This window comes from Olea europaea, unplaced genomic scaffold (genome assembly GCF_002742605.1).
Source record: "Olea europaea var. sylvestris unplaced genomic scaffold, O_europaea_v1 scaffold2436, whole genome shotgun sequence".
Taxonomy (NCBI): domain Eukaryota; kingdom Viridiplantae; phylum Streptophyta; class Magnoliopsida; order Lamiales; family Oleaceae; genus Olea; species Olea europaea.
In genome coordinates this window covers 13,700-33,734 of record NW_019242549.1, presented here as the reverse complement: position 1 = coordinate 33,734, position 20,035 = coordinate 13,700, and the positions used below count along the sequence as shown (strand labels likewise).

The 20,035-nt window shown below is 35.7% G+C and overlaps 1 protein-coding gene and 1 long non-coding RNA gene across 2 annotated transcripts; one reads left to right on the top strand and one right to left on the bottom strand.

The window, feature by feature from the left end:
• Positions 1-7,313: 7,313 nt before the first annotated feature.
• On the bottom strand, positions 7,314-8,742 carry LOC111382109. Its single transcript, XR_002700460.1, has 2 exons — positions 8,453-8,742; positions 7,314-7,610 (listed from the first exon to the last, which is right to left on the bottom strand). It is a non-coding gene; the product is annotated as an uncharacterized LOC111382109 (long non-coding RNA).
• A 1,699-nt stretch (positions 8,743-10,441) lies between these two features.
• On the top strand, positions 10,442-12,321 carry LOC111382105. The gene is made up of 8 exons (XM_023005977.1): positions 10,442-10,679; positions 10,808-10,899; positions 10,996-11,107; positions 11,152-11,264; positions 11,364-11,464; positions 11,537-11,607; positions 11,734-11,738; positions 11,839-12,321. The coding sequence occupies exons 1-8, from the start codon at positions 10,442-10,444 to the stop codon at positions 12,319-12,321; spliced, it is 1,215 nt and encodes a 404-aa protein (XP_022861745.1).
• Positions 12,322-20,035: the final 7,714 nt, after the last annotated feature.

Here is a 20,035-nt window from a genome sequence, read left to right as displayed (position 1 = left end):
GGTTCACCCATTAATGTTCGTTGGCCTCTGTTGGCCATTGGCGTGGCTCTAGGATTCTCCACAGATGGCTTTATGTTGTGGAAGCTCTCTCAAATGATTTTCAAATCGATGATTTTCAGGTTCAATCCAACGTACCTTCTTCTATCAACAACTAATTCAATCGGCTTCAAACCACTACCAATCTAATTCACCTCGGTTGCTATTCAATCTTAACCACGTAGAACAAGAAAAGATGATGATTTGTGGTCAGTCACAAAGGTTAGGAGAAGACACTACAAAAGTATACTATGAAGAAACTACCAATTATAAAAAGTAAACAAGCGTTTTGGACACTTCTAAAGGCTGTTTTTTCACACACAAAGGGGGCAGCCTGGATTCCTTTATTTTTCTCTCAAAACCACACAAAATATCACAAGAAACTGGCTAGGGTTATAGCCATATATATATACTCTAGGGTTAGGGTTTAAGTTAGACCATTAAAGAAGTAAACGGGCCAATATTTAAGCTATCGAAGAGGGAATACAATTGGGCCGAGTGTAACTCATAGATTTGGTTGTTGGATTTATTTCATTCATCGGTCTATGCCTATGAAATGATATTAAACCACGTTAACATCATAGCCCGAGATTTATTGGGTTTCAAAAACCCAACAAATCTTTATCTTGTTGCCCAATAAATCTGCTAGCAATTAAAACACACAGTTAGCACTTGCATAATCAAGGTAGCCAATAAAATTGGATCAGAGACCTTACATTGTGTTTCCATCCTGAAACACATATCATACCTGGTCCATGTACTCACTGGGACTAAGGTAAAAAAACACCCAAATAGAAGCAAATATTTAATAGTAAACAATCAAGAATAAATACACATACGATGACGATATACTATAGGATAATATACATAGATCTTTTCAAAAACACGTTCACATGGAACCATAGATTAACACTAAGTCAATCAAACCACGGTCAACCACATATCCAATACATGCAAAAATGACCCTACGAAAAGATCTCACAGCATTTGTCCTATTCCATTCAGTGTTACTTACACCTCGAGAACATATATCTCCTCTCATTGCCCACCAAGCTCACAAGACTAATCACTCAACTCATATCTAACTAGTAGGTCGCAATAGATCCTAAGTCCACGAGATAATCCTCTATCTCCACATCACTTCTCCCAACCTACGTGGATAATGGGTCTCCACCTAACAGAAGTGATAGAAGTATCTCTCTCACATTCCACCTAATCAGGGTCTCTTTACTGATAAAGGATTCTAGAAATTTAATCACATCTCTACTCGTGATCCAAATGTCACACTCCACATCCCTAATACAAAACACAATATACCCCTAGGCATCTATACTTCACCTCACTAAAAGACGTACAACACACTGCTAAATGCATCCTAACCCACTATGCATGCAAACAATTACACCAAGTAATCATATTGCCCCAAACTCGTGCAAAGCACATATCAAACATATTGAAATGTAACAGATAATCATGCAACAAGATTTAGACAATCATACACATGCAGAAAGGATCACACACAGATGCACATGCAGTAACTAGGTTTACACTCAATAAACCTCGCTAGGGTCATCACTTGACCCTAAAGCCAAATTCGCCTCACTTCTCATCTTACCCTTCAGCTTATCTTTCTGCTTGGGATAATCCCTAATAAAGTGCTCAGACTTACCACAGCTGTAACACCTTCTACCATTAGACTTATCTCATCCCTTGCCCTTCTTCTTACTACTCTCATCACTCGAGTCACTACCCGAATCACTATCATCTTGAGTTTTACCCAAATTCATTTGATTAAACTTCATCCTATTCATATGTAACTCGCCACTCCTCTTATCCTCTTTTTTAGCTTTAATCTCCATCTCCTTACTCCTAAGTGAGTCTATGACAATCTCGGGTATTAAGATGTCCCTACCGTACTTAATTGCATTCTTAATTTCCTTATATGAATCACGTATGGAATTAAGCAAGATAATAGCCTTATACGTTTCAAATACATTTTCATCACAATTAACAATAACTTAAACTAACTTATTACAAACATCCAGATTGTCATCAAGATCTTTTGAATGATCCATTTTAAAGCTGAAAAAACATTCAGGTACAGCTTATTAGGCGTGGACTTAAGCAAATATAAGTCCTCCAACTTTGTTCAATATTCTTTTGTGGAATTAAGTTTTCCAACTTTTCTCAAAACAGTGTCAGACATGTGTAAAATAATTGAAGAGTATACAAGTTCATCATACTCTTATTTTTTGTGCTTCTGTTAAATTTGTAGGAAATTTGCCATCTATGACTTTTGAAACTTTTTGTTGGACCAAAATACCCTTCATATTTTGTTGCTAAATAGAAAAATCCCCTTTTCCATTAAAAATTTCAATTTCAAAGTGTAAAGATATTTTAAAGAAAAACAGGACAATCAAAAACACAGATAGGTCACACAAAGTTATCCTATGACCGCAATATACACTGTTCTAGATTCCTAGGGTTTTGTAAGATTCACGATCTTAGATCAAGGGAATATTTGAACAGGTCAAGTCCATGTGTTCTAATAGGATAATTAATGCAAACACGAAGGTATATTAACAAAAATTCAAATTTTCACGCAATGTAGCAAATTAAACACAGAAACGGTTATTAACTTGCAATTAAATCCAACACTTCAAATAGGGCAAATAATTCCTAAATTTTTTAGCACAAGCAATGGTTTTCAAGCAATGACAACCCCCAATTCTAATGATCACCCCACACGATGATCTACTAGTGCGATAATGTAAAAGTTTCAGCCAATTTATCAGAGCTGATCAATCTGAGTCCATGAATTATGAGACACGTGAATTTAACACTTTAGGACTACCACTATTCGTTCTAAAGTCTCTAGAAACTGCAATAACCAAGAAATCACGATCAAATTTCAAACGCCCGAAGAACAACGCTATCCAAATTCTACTGCAGACTCTAAAACAGAAAACTTTCTACAAAAAAAAAATGTCAAAAATAATGTGAGGAACAAACTGCCTGAAGGGACCGTCTAAAGATTCCAGCTCACGCTCCCTCACTTTCTCTGCGTGTGGGCTTCAAGCGTCGTTGCCATTGAGACACACTGCCCTGCAGGGTTCATCTCCACCTGCACGTCACGTCAGTGGTCTTCGTTTCCCCAAACTACTTCTGAATTGATCAGAAAACGCGAAAAACAGAGGTTGATTTTGATAATTTTCGGACAGCTTCTTCGATCTGATTTCTGCTAAGATTTCTAGACTTTTTGGTATGTTTCACAAGTCAAAACCACCACCTTGAAGCTGTGATATCAAGTGTTGTCGAAGCTCTCTCAAATGATCTTCAAATCAGTGATTTTCGGACTCAATCCAACATACATTTCTCTACCAACAACCAATCCAATCGGCTCCAAACCACAATCAATCTAATTCACCTCGGTTGCTATTCAATCTTACTCACAGAGGACAAGAAAAGATGATGATTTGTGACCACAAAGGTTAGGAGAAGACACCACAAATGTATGCTATGAATGAACCACCAATTACACAAAGTAAAAAAGCGTTTTGGACACTTCTAGAGGCTGTTTTTTCACACACAAAGGGGACAGCCGGGATTCATTTATTTTTCTTAGAAAACCACACAAAACATCATAAGAAAGTGACTAGGATTATAGTCATATATATACTCTAGGGTTAGGCTTTAAGTTGGACCATTAAAGAGGTAAACGAGACAAGATTCAAGTCATCTAAAGGAGAATACAATTGGGCTGGGTGTAGCTCATGGACTTGGTTGTTGGACTATTTCATTCATCAACTTATACATATGAAATAATATTAACCCACGTTAATATCATAACCCGAATTTATAGGGTATCAAAAACCCAACACTTTATATGCTGAAATTTGTGAACATTCACCCTTAATCTTGATAGTTATTGATATCTGATTTCTTATTTAATTAGCCAAAGGCCACGAACATTTTGGTGGTTCAATTTAATTGTACCATGCACTTGATTTTGTTAAATGAGTTGATGCTTATTGATTTCTATTATCTCAATGGATGTGCTTTTGAAGGACTGTGGTTGTTGGTTTCTTTTCTTTTGAAATTTAGAGTAAAGAATGTATAAGGTGTTTCTGTGATTCAACTTCCAATATATTGTACATATATGAAAGCTTCAAAAGTATGTAAAAGTTGCAGGTTAGTGGCAACAACTTAAAGAACCTTGTGGTTCAGCTTTTTCTGAATAATTTTTTTCCTAGAAGTTCGTCGGATTGCATATCTTCCTTGTTGCCACTCAAGCTTATACTATATAAATTATTCTGAATATTGAGAAGAATGTTGCTTGCCCTTTAAAGGGCGGTGGGAAGATTTTCTGGTTGTTGTTAATGTATAGCTGTTACCAGTCCTAAGGCATATCACTCTTTTTAGTGGCCTTTTCTTATTTATAGTTTCTTTTGATTGAAATGAGCAACCAGCTATTATTTCTATTTTTACCAAAATGGTAAATTACTATTTCTTCAGATATTGAACAAGAACATCATGATTAACTTTCTGTAGTAGAATTAGGTAGAATAATATGTACTTCTATCGTACATGCTCGCTGATCTGTTGTCTACTTCAGTATTTAGTTGAGTTACGAAATTCACATAATAACTAGCATGAAATATTGATAAACTAAGGACAAGAGAGTTAATAACCCGAATGGTCATTGAACTTTACAAAAAAAATTTACGAGATCACTAAACTTTAAAAATTAATCCAAATTATTATTGAACTTTGCAAAAGATTTTCACGGGGTCACTGAAATTTGCAAAATGTTTCAACGAGGTCACTGAACTTTATAAATTATCCCATTTATTACTAAACTTTGAAAAAAGTTTCCCAAGTCCCCTGGAAATTTTTCGCAAAGTTTAGTAACCCCGTGAAATTATTTTGCAAAGCTTAGTGATAAATTGAGTGATTTTTAAAGTTCAATAACCCCGTGTAAAACCTTTGCAAAGTTCAGTGATAACTTGGATGATGTTTAATATTCAGTGACCTTGTGAAGTTTTTTTTTTTTTTTGCAAAGTTCAGTGACCATTTGGGTTATTAGAGATAGTTGAAAAATAAAGAATAAGATAAAGAATGTATATTATATAGACTGCATAATCTATAAGTGAGAACGTATGAACTTCTAAAATAGAAATTCTAGCTGCTGGTGCTTGGAGGAAAGGACTAACCCTAGTTATAAATACTTGAAGATAGAGGAATTACATTTCTACTTGTTATAATTTATGAGACAAGCATGAAAGGGTTAGGAAATAACTAGTATCAGTAGACTTACCATATGAGCCTTTGTCGGAGCATAGATTTAGGAAATCACTAGCATTAGTATACTATTGTATGAGTCTTTGTAGGAGCAAATAGATCGGGTTTAGTAACTCGTTACAATGAATAGATCTTTATTTGCCACATACTTTACATCATCCTTCCTAGGAGGATATGCATGGTCAATGAGGAAGTGTATGGGTTTTCTTTCTAATAGTTGTACACGTGACAAGCTATATATCTATGAAACAAATAGAAGTTCAACAAATTAATGCTTGATTATATCGGGGTATGCTCTTTGATGCTCAAGTCAGAAGCAAGAATGATCTGAAAAATGTTGTGTGAATTTACAATTGCACGAAATATAATAGATGAGAACAACGAAAGGATTGATGACTTCATTGTCCGTTTTGAATGAGTTGAAAGAAATCACAAGGTTGAGATGTAAGAAACGGTGGGAAGCATGCTTAGGGAACTAAATATTCTTAATTTTCAATTTCCTTTTAGTTCGAGATCACGAAATGATGATATGTAAGACATGATATTTGAAATTTCAATGTAATAATTTAATTTATTAAAGCTTTAGTGTGTTTTGACAATTTCGATTATTTAGTGCATTTTGAAATTAATGATTATTAATTAGTGGGTTTTTAAATTTTTAGTTATTTTCATTAAAAAATAATAAATTAAGATTCACCAACAAAAATACCATTTGTTGGTATTGAAGCTATATTAGAAAATAATTTCAGCAACGGATAGTTCGTTGGTCAAATATTCTGTTGATAATATGGAATATTCATTGGCAATTATAAGGTTTTTACCAATGGAATTTCCGTTGGTGGTGAAAAGATTTTTACCAACGAAATTTCCGCTTGCAATTACAAGGTTTTTACCAACAAAAATTTTGTTGGCAAAGAAAGACTTTTATCAACGGAATTTCTGTTGGAAATAATGAGTTTTTTTACCAATGGACATTCCGTTGGTAATGGAAAGATGTTTAAAAATAGAAGTTTCGTTGGTAAAAGTAAAACGTTATCAATGACGCTTAAAATGGCAACGAATTCATTGGTCAGTTCGGTAAGTTGCTATTTTAGTCGAAATTGAATTTCCTTTCATGAGATTGGTCTTTGACTTGGTAAATCGTTGAACTTTTGGAATGCTGTGAACTCCAAAATGTTTAAGAGGATTCTCCATAAACCATCTTCATGTTGTCCCTTGGTTATATACCCAAAACCTGCCGCTTTAGTTCCCATTTGTATCTTGTGACATGGACAATTAGTTTTAGCATGATATAATATGAAAAAATCGAGTTGTACATAGAGTTGTCTTCAATAACACGTGCTTGTAAAAAGATATCGAGTCATAAGTTAGTGAAAAATTTATCACATTATTTGCCGTATTCACTTGAATACATAATGTAAAAATGCATGCACGCTATTGAAAAACATAACTAACTTCTCTTCTTCTAATTCAAATTGAAATTAATGATATTTCAAGATGGCCTTGTACCAAATTTTAGTGTCGTGCTGCTTACCCCAACCCTCATTGCTCTCAACAATTGCAATTTCTCATTCCCAACAGAACACGTCCCTGTGAGTAAAAAGCATGTTGAAACCTCTCCTTAAATGTAAGACAAACCATCTTATTCCTTAATATCACACTTTTAACTCTGCGTGCTCTATGGTTCAATAAAAAACAGAGGCTGTAGACAAATGTAAGAAAAATCATGACACATTTAAAGTGACGAAAGATTAAAATAGTATATCACTTATGCCATCAACCAATGATGATTAAACCAGATAACTTACAGTGTCAACACTGATATAGTGTCATCTAGCAGCTAATAAATTATGATGTTGGAATAACATGACCACGTAAATGCAGCTACTCAGGGTATCAATAGATATGGGGTTGTAGTTTATGATTATATAACCATGTAACGATGCGAACGCAGAGAGATGTGAAGCCTCGAACCGTGAAAGAATAAATAAAGCATTGAAATAGTCTAAATAGGGGTAAAGCCAATTACAAAATAATTTCTTCTGAGCATGTGTTGTATACAAAAAATACAAAAAAAAAAATTGATACACACATCTACTTTGAAAATACAAATCCGTTCCTACCTTCATTTTTTTCTTTTCCCATCATCAAATTTATATCAATTACCTTCACGAATGGTTGTTCACCAGGTGCAGGACTTTTGCAGAACGTGCCTGCCATGAGGCATTTAAGTGGGGAAAGAAATGAACTTGATTTCTTCACAACTTATGAGCCTAGAATGAAGAAAAGAAACTCATGAAAAGTCTCATCCCGACTTAAATAGAGAAGTAAGCAAGAAATGGGAGGCCATCAGGGAGCTTGAGTTGTAGCATAATATCTAACCCAAATAGAGCAAAGGCAACTACTTCTCAATATTGTGCCAACAACTAACAAGCCATGTTTACACAACCAAATTTGTAAATGGTAAAAATAAATTTAGTGGCCCTCAAAAGTATTTTAATAAGGGAAGAGTCTATCTCCTGCACGGGCTGCAATTTTCGGCCATTTAATAAGGTAATTGTTAACTTGCAGCAGTCTTTATCTTTTGTTGTTTACTGATGATACCTAAAAATAATATTTCTGTTTGTTGTAGCAAAAATGAAATTTATGTACTAGCATATATGGCTAAGCATTATACATATTGTTCCAGCAAAAGGGAAATTAGAAATTTTCGTTCACTTACCCAACATTTCTTAAAACCGTGGGAAGTTTTAGAAGCAAATACATAAATTTACTAAACTAGTTCTTTATATTAGTTTTTGACTTAGAAGCATCGATTGAATATAATCCTAAATCCTAATCCCATTTTGGATTCCCATTCAATATTTAAAAGGAACTAGAATATGTTAGCAATAAATCCTATTCCCAGAATCCCATTCAATATTTGAGCAATAAATCATAATCCCATAACGTGATTTTCTAATCCTATCAAAATCTAAAAATAATCTCACCACCCACTACCTAGCACACGACAGTGAAGGCACAAAACCCTCTGGCTCCACAGCTCACCGCAAATCAGATTCTCCATCTTAAACTATTTTAAAAGAAAAAGAAAAAATATAAACAAAATGTGTACCTCCATAGCAGTGGCAACCTACGGAGACGACGGAGGACATTGAGGTATAATTTGAAACTGAAGTAATTGTGATTTGGCTTCCATTAATGGCATCGATGAAAGAAAGGTGACGCAGGCGGCACCATATCGAGGGCTCACAAAGATGAGAGTGAGACAATGAGAGGCTGAGAGAAAAATTCAAAGTCACCGTGCCTTTGTAATCGTCTATTCTCACAAATCAGCCATTGAATGTGTGATTGGTGAGGGTTCAGATATATTGGATTGGATTTTGGGTTTACTCTTGAGTTGGGCTGTTGGTAATGGTAAGCTAAAAAAAAAGGGAAAATTTCCTATACAAGAAATTAAGTACAGGACATTTCAAAAACAAGAAAATAAGTATCATATTTCAAGAATCAGAAATTAGCCTAAAAATAAATATAAATATTAGTATAGTTTCATCTGGAAAACAATCCCGAAGAAATAGGCTGAGATACTGTACAATCAGGATTCTCCAAAAAAAGAATAAATCATCTCTCAAGCTGATTCCAATAGCCAGAAGATCTGAAAATACATCCAATTACCGCAGGCTCTTGCGAAAGTGACGATGAAACCGAATTCTGATCACAAATTGCAGCCGCGGGTCGTATGACGTCGGATTAAAATACGGTGTCTCGAATAGTCACTGATTACATTATTCAGACGTGTAATTACATCGATCAGGTGTATAATTGCGATTTATTCATTATAATTTGTCGTTTATTCACGCTAGACAAGCTTCGATTGATCAAAAATGTAATTTTTGACGGAACTGTGATCATGAATATCGAACATTACTGTTTGAAACTGTTGTGACCGTTATGGAAAACATGTGACCCTGGATTCAAGATATAACCTCATGCATTCAGTACGCATGGGTGTTTGTGTCTCGAAATGTGTGACGTGTAACATACAGCATCTGTGTTTTATGATACTAATGCTCTTATTTGAATCTAATTATATGCGACAGATCTATACTTAGTTACTGTGGCTGATTATTGCATGTAATTGTGATTTAATACGTATATGTGACCTGCATGTATTCAATGTGTGACCATGACGTTCAAGATACGACATGTGTTTGCTTTGACTTGTGATCATTTAACAGAATTGTGACCGACATGCCATTAACTGTGACCAAACTGTGACCTATGCAATGATCTGTGACCTCTCGTAAAAAAAATCTGGGAAATAAAAATATGTGACATACATGTATTCAATACATGACAATGATACTTGAGAATCGAGATATGTTTATTGTGACATTTGACCATTAAAGTAATTTTGACCCATACGCAATTAGATGTAACTATAATTGGATGTTAGGCTGATCATGTTTTTGCTAATTTTTCAGAAATGGGGTTAATTTACGTGTGTCTGTTGAATGGATCACAAGTGTCACTGGTGTTAATTGATCGTAGTTGCGGGTATTTGAGGCTTGTCGACACAGCTATGAAAGAGTTTAGCTTTGACCCTGCAAAAGTTGCTGTGACAATGAAGTATGTCTTGAATAGTGATCTGCTTCCAATAGCAATCAAAAGTGACGAGAATGTCTTGTCTTACATGGTTTTAAAGGATATGAGTTGTGACCCTGCCAAATATCCAATTCACATCGAGGTCACAACTGCAGATATCGAAAAACAGCTTATTGCGCTATCAGTTGATGTTCAATCGAACGAACATGGGTTTTTATTAACAGATATGTCATCAGACATATCTGGAGCAATAATGGATCCATCTAGTGATAATTTTGAGTATGAGGTCACAGTTGTGGCTGTGGCAGACGCTAGGGAGGTAGAGGAATGAAGAGTCTTCCGTAACAAGGAGATAATGAAATTAAGCTTGTCGTTTTATGCAATCCAAAACATGTTTGAGTACGTGGTTGTTCGGTCCGATAAGAAAGACTATCTCGTAAAATGTTCACGTGACGAGTGTAATTAGATATGTAGAGCATCGAAGTTAGCTAGAACAGATATGTTTAAAATCAGACACATTGCAGAAGGTCACATATGTGCTTCAAACATCGTACTCAGTACTCATAGGCAAGTAACAAAGACAGTTGTGTCAACCTGCATTAAGTACAAGTACACATCATCGCGCACCATATACACACTGAATGATATACGCAACGACATGCTGCATACATATGGAGTATCTTTGAATTATGTCCAAGCTTGGCGATCTCGAGAGGAAACTCTGAAAGTGCTAAGGGGTGATCCAACTGATTCATTCAATAAGATACCAGCCTTTTTTCTATGCTACAACAAACAAATCCTGGATCAATCACAAATCTAGAAATTAATGGTCACAATAGGTCTAAATATTGCTTCATGGCACTAGGTGCATCTATACGGGGATGGAAACATTGTAAGCCAGTTGTTATGGTTGATGACATCTATCTAAATGGACACTATGATGGCACCTTATTCACGGCATGTACACAAGATGCAAATAACAGCATTTATGTACTTGCTTTCGGGATTGTGGATAATGAGAATGACAGCTCTTGAACATGGTTTTTTAGACAGTTAAGGAAAGCAAATGGGGACAGAGACGGTTTGTGCTTCATGTCGGATCGTCACAATAGCATAAAAAGGAGATTGAAAACGTGTATCCGGGAGCATGTCATGGGATATATTCGTACCATCTACTACAAAATCTAAAATCACGGTATGGGAGATCAGGACAAAACATAACAAAAGCATTCAATGCAGCTGTACGTGCCTACACACTATTGAAATATGAATATTACATGCAACAACTCGGCTCGATTAATGAAAAGATAAGGGGTTATCTGGTACTATACTATACATTGTCCTATGATGATATTCACATAAATACGTTTAACATGGTACTGTACACTATATGATACACATTTCCATGTTTTTGTTTGTAGGACGAAGTTGGACCTGAGAGATGGTCACGTTTCCACATGCCTTCAAATCGGTATTTCACAATAACATCGAATATTGTGGATTCGGTTAATACAGTCGCAAAGTTTGCCAAGAACTACCCTATTCTAGCTTTGTTGGAGTCATTGAGATAAATTTTACAATCTTGGTTCTGCAGACACAAGGAGTACACCAAAGGCACTTTTACAACCTTGTTAAGCAAGTATAAGAAGAAGATGAGGGAAATGGGTACATATATGAGAAACTTGAGGCTAAACTTAATTACTGTGACCTAATCTATAATCTGTGACTTCCCTGAACTGATCTGTGACATGTGCTATGACTTCTGCTGTGATCTGTACTGTTGTGTTTCAGTATTTGTGCAATATTATATATAACTACAAGACATGCAATTTCATCTGTGTCCTACTTTTTAATTACGTGACTTATTATGCCTACAACTTGAGTCTATATCTGTAGGTTTTCCCTAATAATCAGGCAATGTTCTCAGTTAACGGTGAAAGTTCCTCTTTCGTTGTTGATATAGAAAACCGGACATGCACATGTAGGATGCTTCAAGTTAATCAACTACATGGTCCACATGCTTTGACTGTGTTTACGAGTATGAAGATGGATCCATATGAATACTGCTCCTACTACTACACAAGTGAAGCATTCAGAAATACATACCAAGAAACCATTTTTCCTGTAGGAAATCTAGCTGAATGGATAGTGCCAAATGATGTCCATAACATAGTTGTAATTGCACCTAATCAAAAGCAAAGTTGTGGAAGGCCTACTGAGAAGAGATTCAGACCAGCGTATGAGGAAAACATAGCCGTCAAATGTGGCCGGTGTGGTGAAAGTGATCACAATCGTAGAACATGTAACAGCTTAGTTCCGTTGAGTCAAAGCAACAAGAATAAAGAGAGGAAGAGAATGAAGACTGGAAATACACATTGATATATTTTTTATAATTCCCTCTTTTTTTTCATTCATTGATTTTTTGTAAATGTAGGATGTACAACATTGGATGACACATATTGACCATATCATAACCAATACAATGCTAAGATTTTTTGCAATGCACTTTGGATGTTCGGCACGAATGTGTGACCACTAGCACATATGAGAAAATCTATAGGAAAAATTGATATGCAATCGTCATGCAGTGAACTGTGACCAACATGGAATTAACTGTAACCAATATGAAATGATCTCTGATCATTCTACAATAACCTGTGACTAGAATGCAGTAACTATAATCATTATTAATGATCTGTGACCAGAATGCAGTGACTTGTGACCAACATATAATGATCTATGACCAGAATGCAGTGACCTGTGATCCCTGTGCAATCAACTGCGAATATATGAAATGATCTGTGACTAGATGTCAATGAGCTGCGACCAATATGCAGAGACCTGTGGCCATTTATCAAGACATGTGACCAGGATGAAGTGACATACGATCAATATCCAATGACATTTGACAAATATAAGCTAAACTGTGACCAACAAAAGATGACCAGTTACATATTGCAAAGACTCAGGAAATGGAAGTGGTTCAGTTGCAATTAGCTGTGATAAAAGTATGAAATGATCTATAACAAATCTTCAATAACCTGTGACTAGATTGGATTGACTTGTGATAATTCTTCATGACCTGTGAACATAACACAGATACCTGTGAACAATATACAATGACCTGTAACCAGGGTGCAGTGACCTGTGACAATGAGAATTGACCTGTGACCAAATTACAATAACCAGTGCCTGTGAACTGCAGATAATCCTAAAAACTACAGGTAACCAGTGACCTGTGACAATGGGAATTGACCTGTAACCAAATTACAATAACCAGTGACATGTGAACTGCAGATAATCCTAAAAACCGGTGACCTATGATAATCCTAAAAACTGCAGGTAACCGGTGACCCACTTGTGATAAGGGTGCAGTGACTTGTGACAATGGGAATTGACCTGTGACAAAATTGCAGTAACCAGTAACCTGTGAACTGCAGATAATCCTAAAAATTGGTGACCTGTGATAATCCTAAAAGCTGCAGGTAACCATTAAATTTTGAGACTTCGTCCTCGATACATTGTCAATATAGCAAAATATGATATATAGTGACACTTCTGAAAAACATTGTAATAAAGTCCCCAAACACTAATGAACTTTTTGATATAAACAGACAAAAGAAAGAACCGCGTTGTCATTACAAACGAATTTCCAAAACACTAGACAATGTTTTCATCTATTACAACATGTGACTTCTAATTGCACTATCACTCTAAAACAATGCTTTTCCCACCAGTAGGCTGCACCGACTTTCTAGTCTTCCCGATTTCTCAATGTTTGAACAATAGTGAAGTTACATCCAACCGAGCTCTCCCCGCATCAAACTTCATGGGCATGGATCCTATATCGTCATGTAGCATGTACTCCGAGTACTTGACCACATAAATGACACAATCATGTCTAGGAACGCAAAAATCAGACTGTTAGTTATGAAATCCAGCATGTTATAATATGTTTAACTGTTAGTGGAGGGAAAAAAAAACTTACCAATTTTTCTGTTGGGAAAGAGAAAAATCAAAATCCACATTCAACTCTATGGAATCTTTTTTCCATATTCCAACACATTTCATGAGATTCGAAAGCATGCTGACAAAGGGTTCAATTCCAGTACGGACTTTGATAACATTGTATGTCTTCCTGGACGAATTCAATAAATGCAACGTATGTGCCTTTATGTCCAACACTCCAAGCATCCAATGTGCTTTGTTGGTAGGCAGAAGTGGGATAAACACAAGGTCGACTTCAGCCCATGGAGTGCTCAATGGAATTCGTGCACCAATAATATCGTCAATCAGTCTATCATCCGTGAAAAGAACATTTGCATCATCCTTGAACCTAGAATACATGTGCTTGAGCTTGGCCTGGAACAACTAGTCCGTTGTGGTAGCTACAAACTTGAGATCTCTCGCACTTCTTGCCAGTTGATGTATGCAATAGAAGCACACGTCCATATGCTACAGAGATGAAAGTACAATAAACAATTAAGAAACCATATATACACCAGAAAACATGATGCAATAAGCTGTCAATTTGATGTGTGACTCGGTTAGAATGTGTGATCACTACAACCTATAGTTAATGACCATTCAATAACTGAACCCGGACGTAATAAATACATGCGAGCTATACTGTTGCACCTGCAGATATGTATTTTTCTGTGTAGCGCGGATTGTGACCTACTGTTCATGTGATTTGTGACTCAGGCATTAGCTGTGACCTACTGTTTGCGTGATCTGTGACCCATGCATCATCTGTGACCTACTACTCGTGTGATCTGTGATCTATGATCCATGCTCTATGTGACTAGTATACAAAAAACTGTGACTAATGTGACCTGTACTGTGACATACCCTTTAGAACTGTTACTTTTGTGTAGTAACTTACCGAACTAGTCAACGACACCTCCCTGGATACAAGTTCGTACCACCATGTCTTGTTTCCCACCAAGTACTGATCGATGGAAAAAGGTGGATGGATAGCATCATCTTTATCATTGAACTTCTTCCTGCAAACGAGAAGTACTGATCATTATTTGAAAATTATGAAAATAGGACAACAATTTCGTACTTGTTATGTGGTTTGTATCCTCTTTGAAACTAATTTTGAAAGTCAGCAACATCTACATCTTGTACATTCTGATTGTAATGTTCGAAGACCACTATATTTCCTGACGATTTTATTTGTTTCATTTCATCGGCAACATAAGGGGACTGAAGTGTTTTAGCTGGCTTTGGAGCCCTCTTCACTGGCAATCCAGGACTTGGTGCTGCCTCAGGTGAGTGTTGCGTAATAAAATGTATTTTTTAATATGTGACATGCATTAATCAACAAATACATAGATTTTTTTATACCTCTTGCTCAATACATTTCGTGTCCTTCAAAACATTGGATATGACCAATTCCACTTACACTTCAACTTCCTTATATGTTTTTGCAACAATCTGGCTTGGTTGTGTGAATCCAAGACCAAGATCAAAAGATGGAGGTTCAATAGAACATGGAAACTCAACTGCACACACAGAGTCAACCTTCGCTTTGCCTTTCGAATCAACACTTTGTTCGACTTTTGCAGCCTGAAAATCAGAACAAAAATGCATTTGATGAGAAGTGTATATCAAATGGTTTGTGGTAACAGACAAATAAGAAACAGTCACAATTGGGGTACTGACTTCGCATGTTGGTCCAGATCCTACAGCAGTTTCTGGTCCTGCGTTCTCTCTGATTTTTTTCATAATTTCTTCGATTGAACTAGATATCAAAGTAGTCACGGAATCAGACATACACTGTATGTGTGCTTTGACGTCCAACATGTCAGTACGAATTTCACCTTGCATGGGAACTAGCCGCTTTAGTTTCCTTTGCTGATCTGACTTTAAAGATGATGCTTAGCAATCGATTCTCAGACTGTAGATCAGATATCTGTCCTTTAAAATAATTCCTCAATTCGTTGACCACCTGCATCACATGAATACCTATAATCAGGTAACTTATGATGATGAAATATAACATTGACCTAATAACTGAAACGAGTATTGGTATATGACCTAATAACTGAAACCTATGACCTGAATATGTGACCTGAATTTTTATGTGACCTAATGGACTTGTGACATGATAGATGAAATTGGAAGAGCTTCCTCTGAATCAATGGTGTCATCTGACTTACGCTCCCCACTTGGAGAATTTTCATGGATTGATGTCCCCTTCCAACTGGATGGTGCTTTAACAAAGTCATCATCATCAATGGAGAGATCAGTGTCCTAATTGTCCATCAGTTATCAAAAGCATGGGAGTAGATAGTTTCATTCCTGAATTACTCGGTTTTGTACTAGTCCCAGCACGATGATCTGATCGGTGTATGCTACCACCATTTCTCTTCTCCCCATGTGATTGACCGGGTAGGATAGGTTTCTCATACTGCACCTGACTCATGTATGGCATTGCCATTTCAGCTGGTGGGGGGTCCAGGTCACATATTTCCAACTGCCATTCATATCACAACAAAAAGTGCAATATCAACGACCAAAAATTATGTATGAACAAACAGATATAATTTTGCACATCACACATATTCAATTTGTTTCCATTAATTGTGATATAACAAGGGCAGATGGCACCGTGAAAATGTCTGTTACCTATACTGAAAGCGTGTGACATAATGAATAAATCTGTGACTTCGAGAATGCAATTTGTGACTTGACGAAATATATTTGTGACCTAAGAAATATGATCTGGAACATGAAAAAATGTGCCAGTTTAATATTCTGAAACCAGTACTGCTGCATCAGTGGTCACTTACGTCCGGATTTAGGTCCCTCGAGCTTCGCAGTCGAAAGGTGATCATCAGCCGCCAGTTCATTATCCTGGGGTACACTTTGGAAATCTTCTCGTCATGTATCCATCGAGACTGGGAATTGTCTCGTAAATCCACACTTGAAAGGCTACAAGCAAGCCTCTGAGTCTGTAATGTGTTGATCTCTTACTCAACCCCTCCCTCAATGAATTTACTAATTTGTCGAACAACGACTTACCCTATGGAAACACATTCATCTCACTAAAATCTTCAACTAGTACAAATAAGAAGTCATCCATAGCCCTCTTGTAGTCTCTCGAATGTAGATAAGACGTTATAAAATACAATGCACCTAGCATGGAAACATCATCATTCGGAATGTCAGTAGAACCAAGAAATGCGTACTTGATATTTTCATGAGTGACATTTTTCAACGTTGAAAAATACAAATTTTTCAATCGTGATTGAGTCTTCTCCATCCTACTTATGTCAGCATCGCCGACGTATCTTAGACCAGCCACCAAACAAAATTCTGAAATTGAGAACCGTACGAATCTTCCAGCTATGTTGAACCACAACTCACTCTCATTAGGTTGTTGCACTTGTCTCAACAGAAAGTAGTGTATCAGCTGAGATTGGATAACAATTTTCTCGTATTGTAGAAAGTGGGAAAAACACGTATTCTGAAGGATTCGACGTTGGGCTTCATTGAGATTGTTTTTGAAGTTCGACACCACACCTTTGAGGGGGTAATTGTAATTTTACCCAGAAACCAACTATTCTCGGGTATAATGTATCTCCAGGCCTGCAACATCGATCACAATAAAACTCATCAGTTTGGTCACAGGTGGGAATCCAGGTAGACACAAACATCAACATATAGGTCACAGATCCCCTCCACCAAAAAAGAAATCAACAACACACATACATAACGACACAATAGCATTCCATAATTCACAAATGAACAACCACTTTTGAAAAAAATATTAAAAACCCTTACTACAATCAGACATTTCGATTACAAATCCACAAAACAAATTCAATGCAATATACATTACAAATTCAAAATACTTCATCCATACACATTACCCATCGATTAAAATGAACATAGGTGTGCTCAAAATAAGTGAACAATTGAAAAATATCAAAAACCACCTTCGTCGACTGTTTTGCGATCGAACTTCTGGATTTGTGTCTTTTAGAGGATGATTCCTTCTGCACTTCATCCAACTTTCTTTTACCTCTTCTTCCTGACTCGTGGATTCCAATTTTCTCCCCACGTTTCCCACTTCCTGAACGAGTCATCCTTGAAGTTTTAGAAGACTTCGGTTAAACTGTGACCACTTTTCTGGGAAGGAATGTAAAAAATATATGTGGTCGACAGTGGAAGAAGGTCGTCGGGAATCGCCGGAGAACGACAGTGATGAATGTCCCAAAAAGGGTTGGATGAACACCGATTTAATCGAAAAATGGGATACGTGAGGGACGTGGGTTTTATGGAAATGACGATTTTATGGAAAGGACATGTAAGGAGTTTTTAAAAAAAAAATACAGTTTCTAAAATTTGAATTACGTGACTTTAGGGAGAGACAGTTATTAAATAATTTTAAATTAATTAGGAAATGAAAAAAAAAATCTGATTAGTGAAATATTAAACTTTCACTCTTATTTGGGAACTATGAATAGATAAACTATGGATTTGTGTAATTACCACAAAAAAAAAAAAAAATGGGACCTAGGTTGGGGAGCCTTCTGCCACGTTTTTTAAATGTTGTTGAAGAGAAATCTTTTGGCAATATTTTATAAACGTTGCGAAAGAGAAAACTTTTTGCAATGTTTTGAAGACGTTGAGAAAGAGAAACATTTTTGCAACATTTTATAAATGTTGCGAAAGAGATAGCCTTTTGTAACGTTTTACGAACATTGTGAAAGATAAATGTTTTTGCAAGTTTTACGAACATTGCGAAAAAAGAAACCTTTTTACAACGTTTTATAAATGTTGCGAAAAATAAAGCTTTTCGCAACACTAAATAAACGTTGCAAAAAGGAAATATTATCAACATTCACTTAAAAATATTGTCAAATCTCAATTGTTAACACTAATGGCAACATTCACTTATTAAAATGTTGCAATAGACCCTTTTAGCAACATTTAATTGGTGAATGTTGTCTTTTGCATGTTGCAAAAAGGTATTTTTGTTGTAGTGATTGTTAGATACAAGTAAGCTATTTTCCTTTACATTTTTATTTTTGGCACACGTCTCTTTCTTAATTCGGTTTTTAAGCCTATAATTTTAATTTGGTACAATCTATGAGCCAGGAGTTGGTGAAAAAACATTACGAGCCATGAGTCTTTGGATTCGAAATTAATTAAACAAAGAAAAAATATAATATAATATATTTTAGACCAGTAATCACCCGACAAGCCTGTCTTTTAATTGGCACATATCTCTATCTACAAAGAAGTATGTTTGAGATGTGTTTATAAACGATTTAAACTATATAAATACAAATGAATAGTGGATTAGTAGCACTTGGGAATTTCTCTAAATGTATAAATAAAAATAATTTGAGTGTTTCTTAGTAGTTTATAAACATGACTCAAATATAGACTATGAAAAGTAAAAAAATGTTTCTGAGATTAAGAAATTGATTTTGAAATTGTTTGAATATATATATTTTTTCAAATGTCTTGGTTAGCTAGGAGAGTTTTTAGAGGGAGTTGACTTAAGATAACTTTTTCAAAAAACTATTCTATAAAAATTATAAAAATCAGAAACAAAAATAGAAGCCTCACTACATAGGGGACAAAACGTGGGTTTCCTAGTAATTAACATGTTTGGTTAGTGACTAAATTAAAATTTCAGTGATTGTACATTATGAATTCTATGGAATTAATGGATAAAAAATAAGTGACTCCAAACGCGCTCAAGTCCAAATTTACAATTCAGTAACATATATATTTATGTCTTATTTTAAATATATTTCGACACATATTTTAACTATTAAATTATAATTAATTTCAGTTTATCATAATTTTTGTCAATATCGACTAAAAATTTAATTTTTAACAAAATCAAACATAGACTTAATCACTGCATGGTAGCGGCCAGCACCGTTCGCCACCCTGCATATTGGGGAGGCATAGTCTTAGGCTATTCAAAGCCAAGCAGCACGAGATTGGTTAGTGCAGCCACCGCGATCAGCACCACAAATATTGCCTTCCCAATTCCAGCGGAAGCCAATGCAGAAGATAATATTTGTTTTCATAAAAGGGAGATCAAGTTTTTTAATTTCTT

Excerpts from the sequence above, each read along its gene's own strand:
- LOC111382105 (XM_023005977.1), top strand. The coding sequence starts at position 10,442 with ATGTTTAAAATCAGACACATTGCAGAAGGTCACATATGTGCTTCAAAC. Across the intron at positions 10,900-10,995 it reads ATGATGGCACCTTATTCACG|TTAAGGAAAGCAAATGGGGA; the intron begins GCATGTACACAA and ends TTTTTTAGACAG. Across the intron at positions 11,465-11,536 it reads TCGGTTAATACAGTCGCAAA|ACACAAGGAGTACACCAAAG; the intron begins GTTTGCCAAGAA and ends TTGGTTCTGCAG.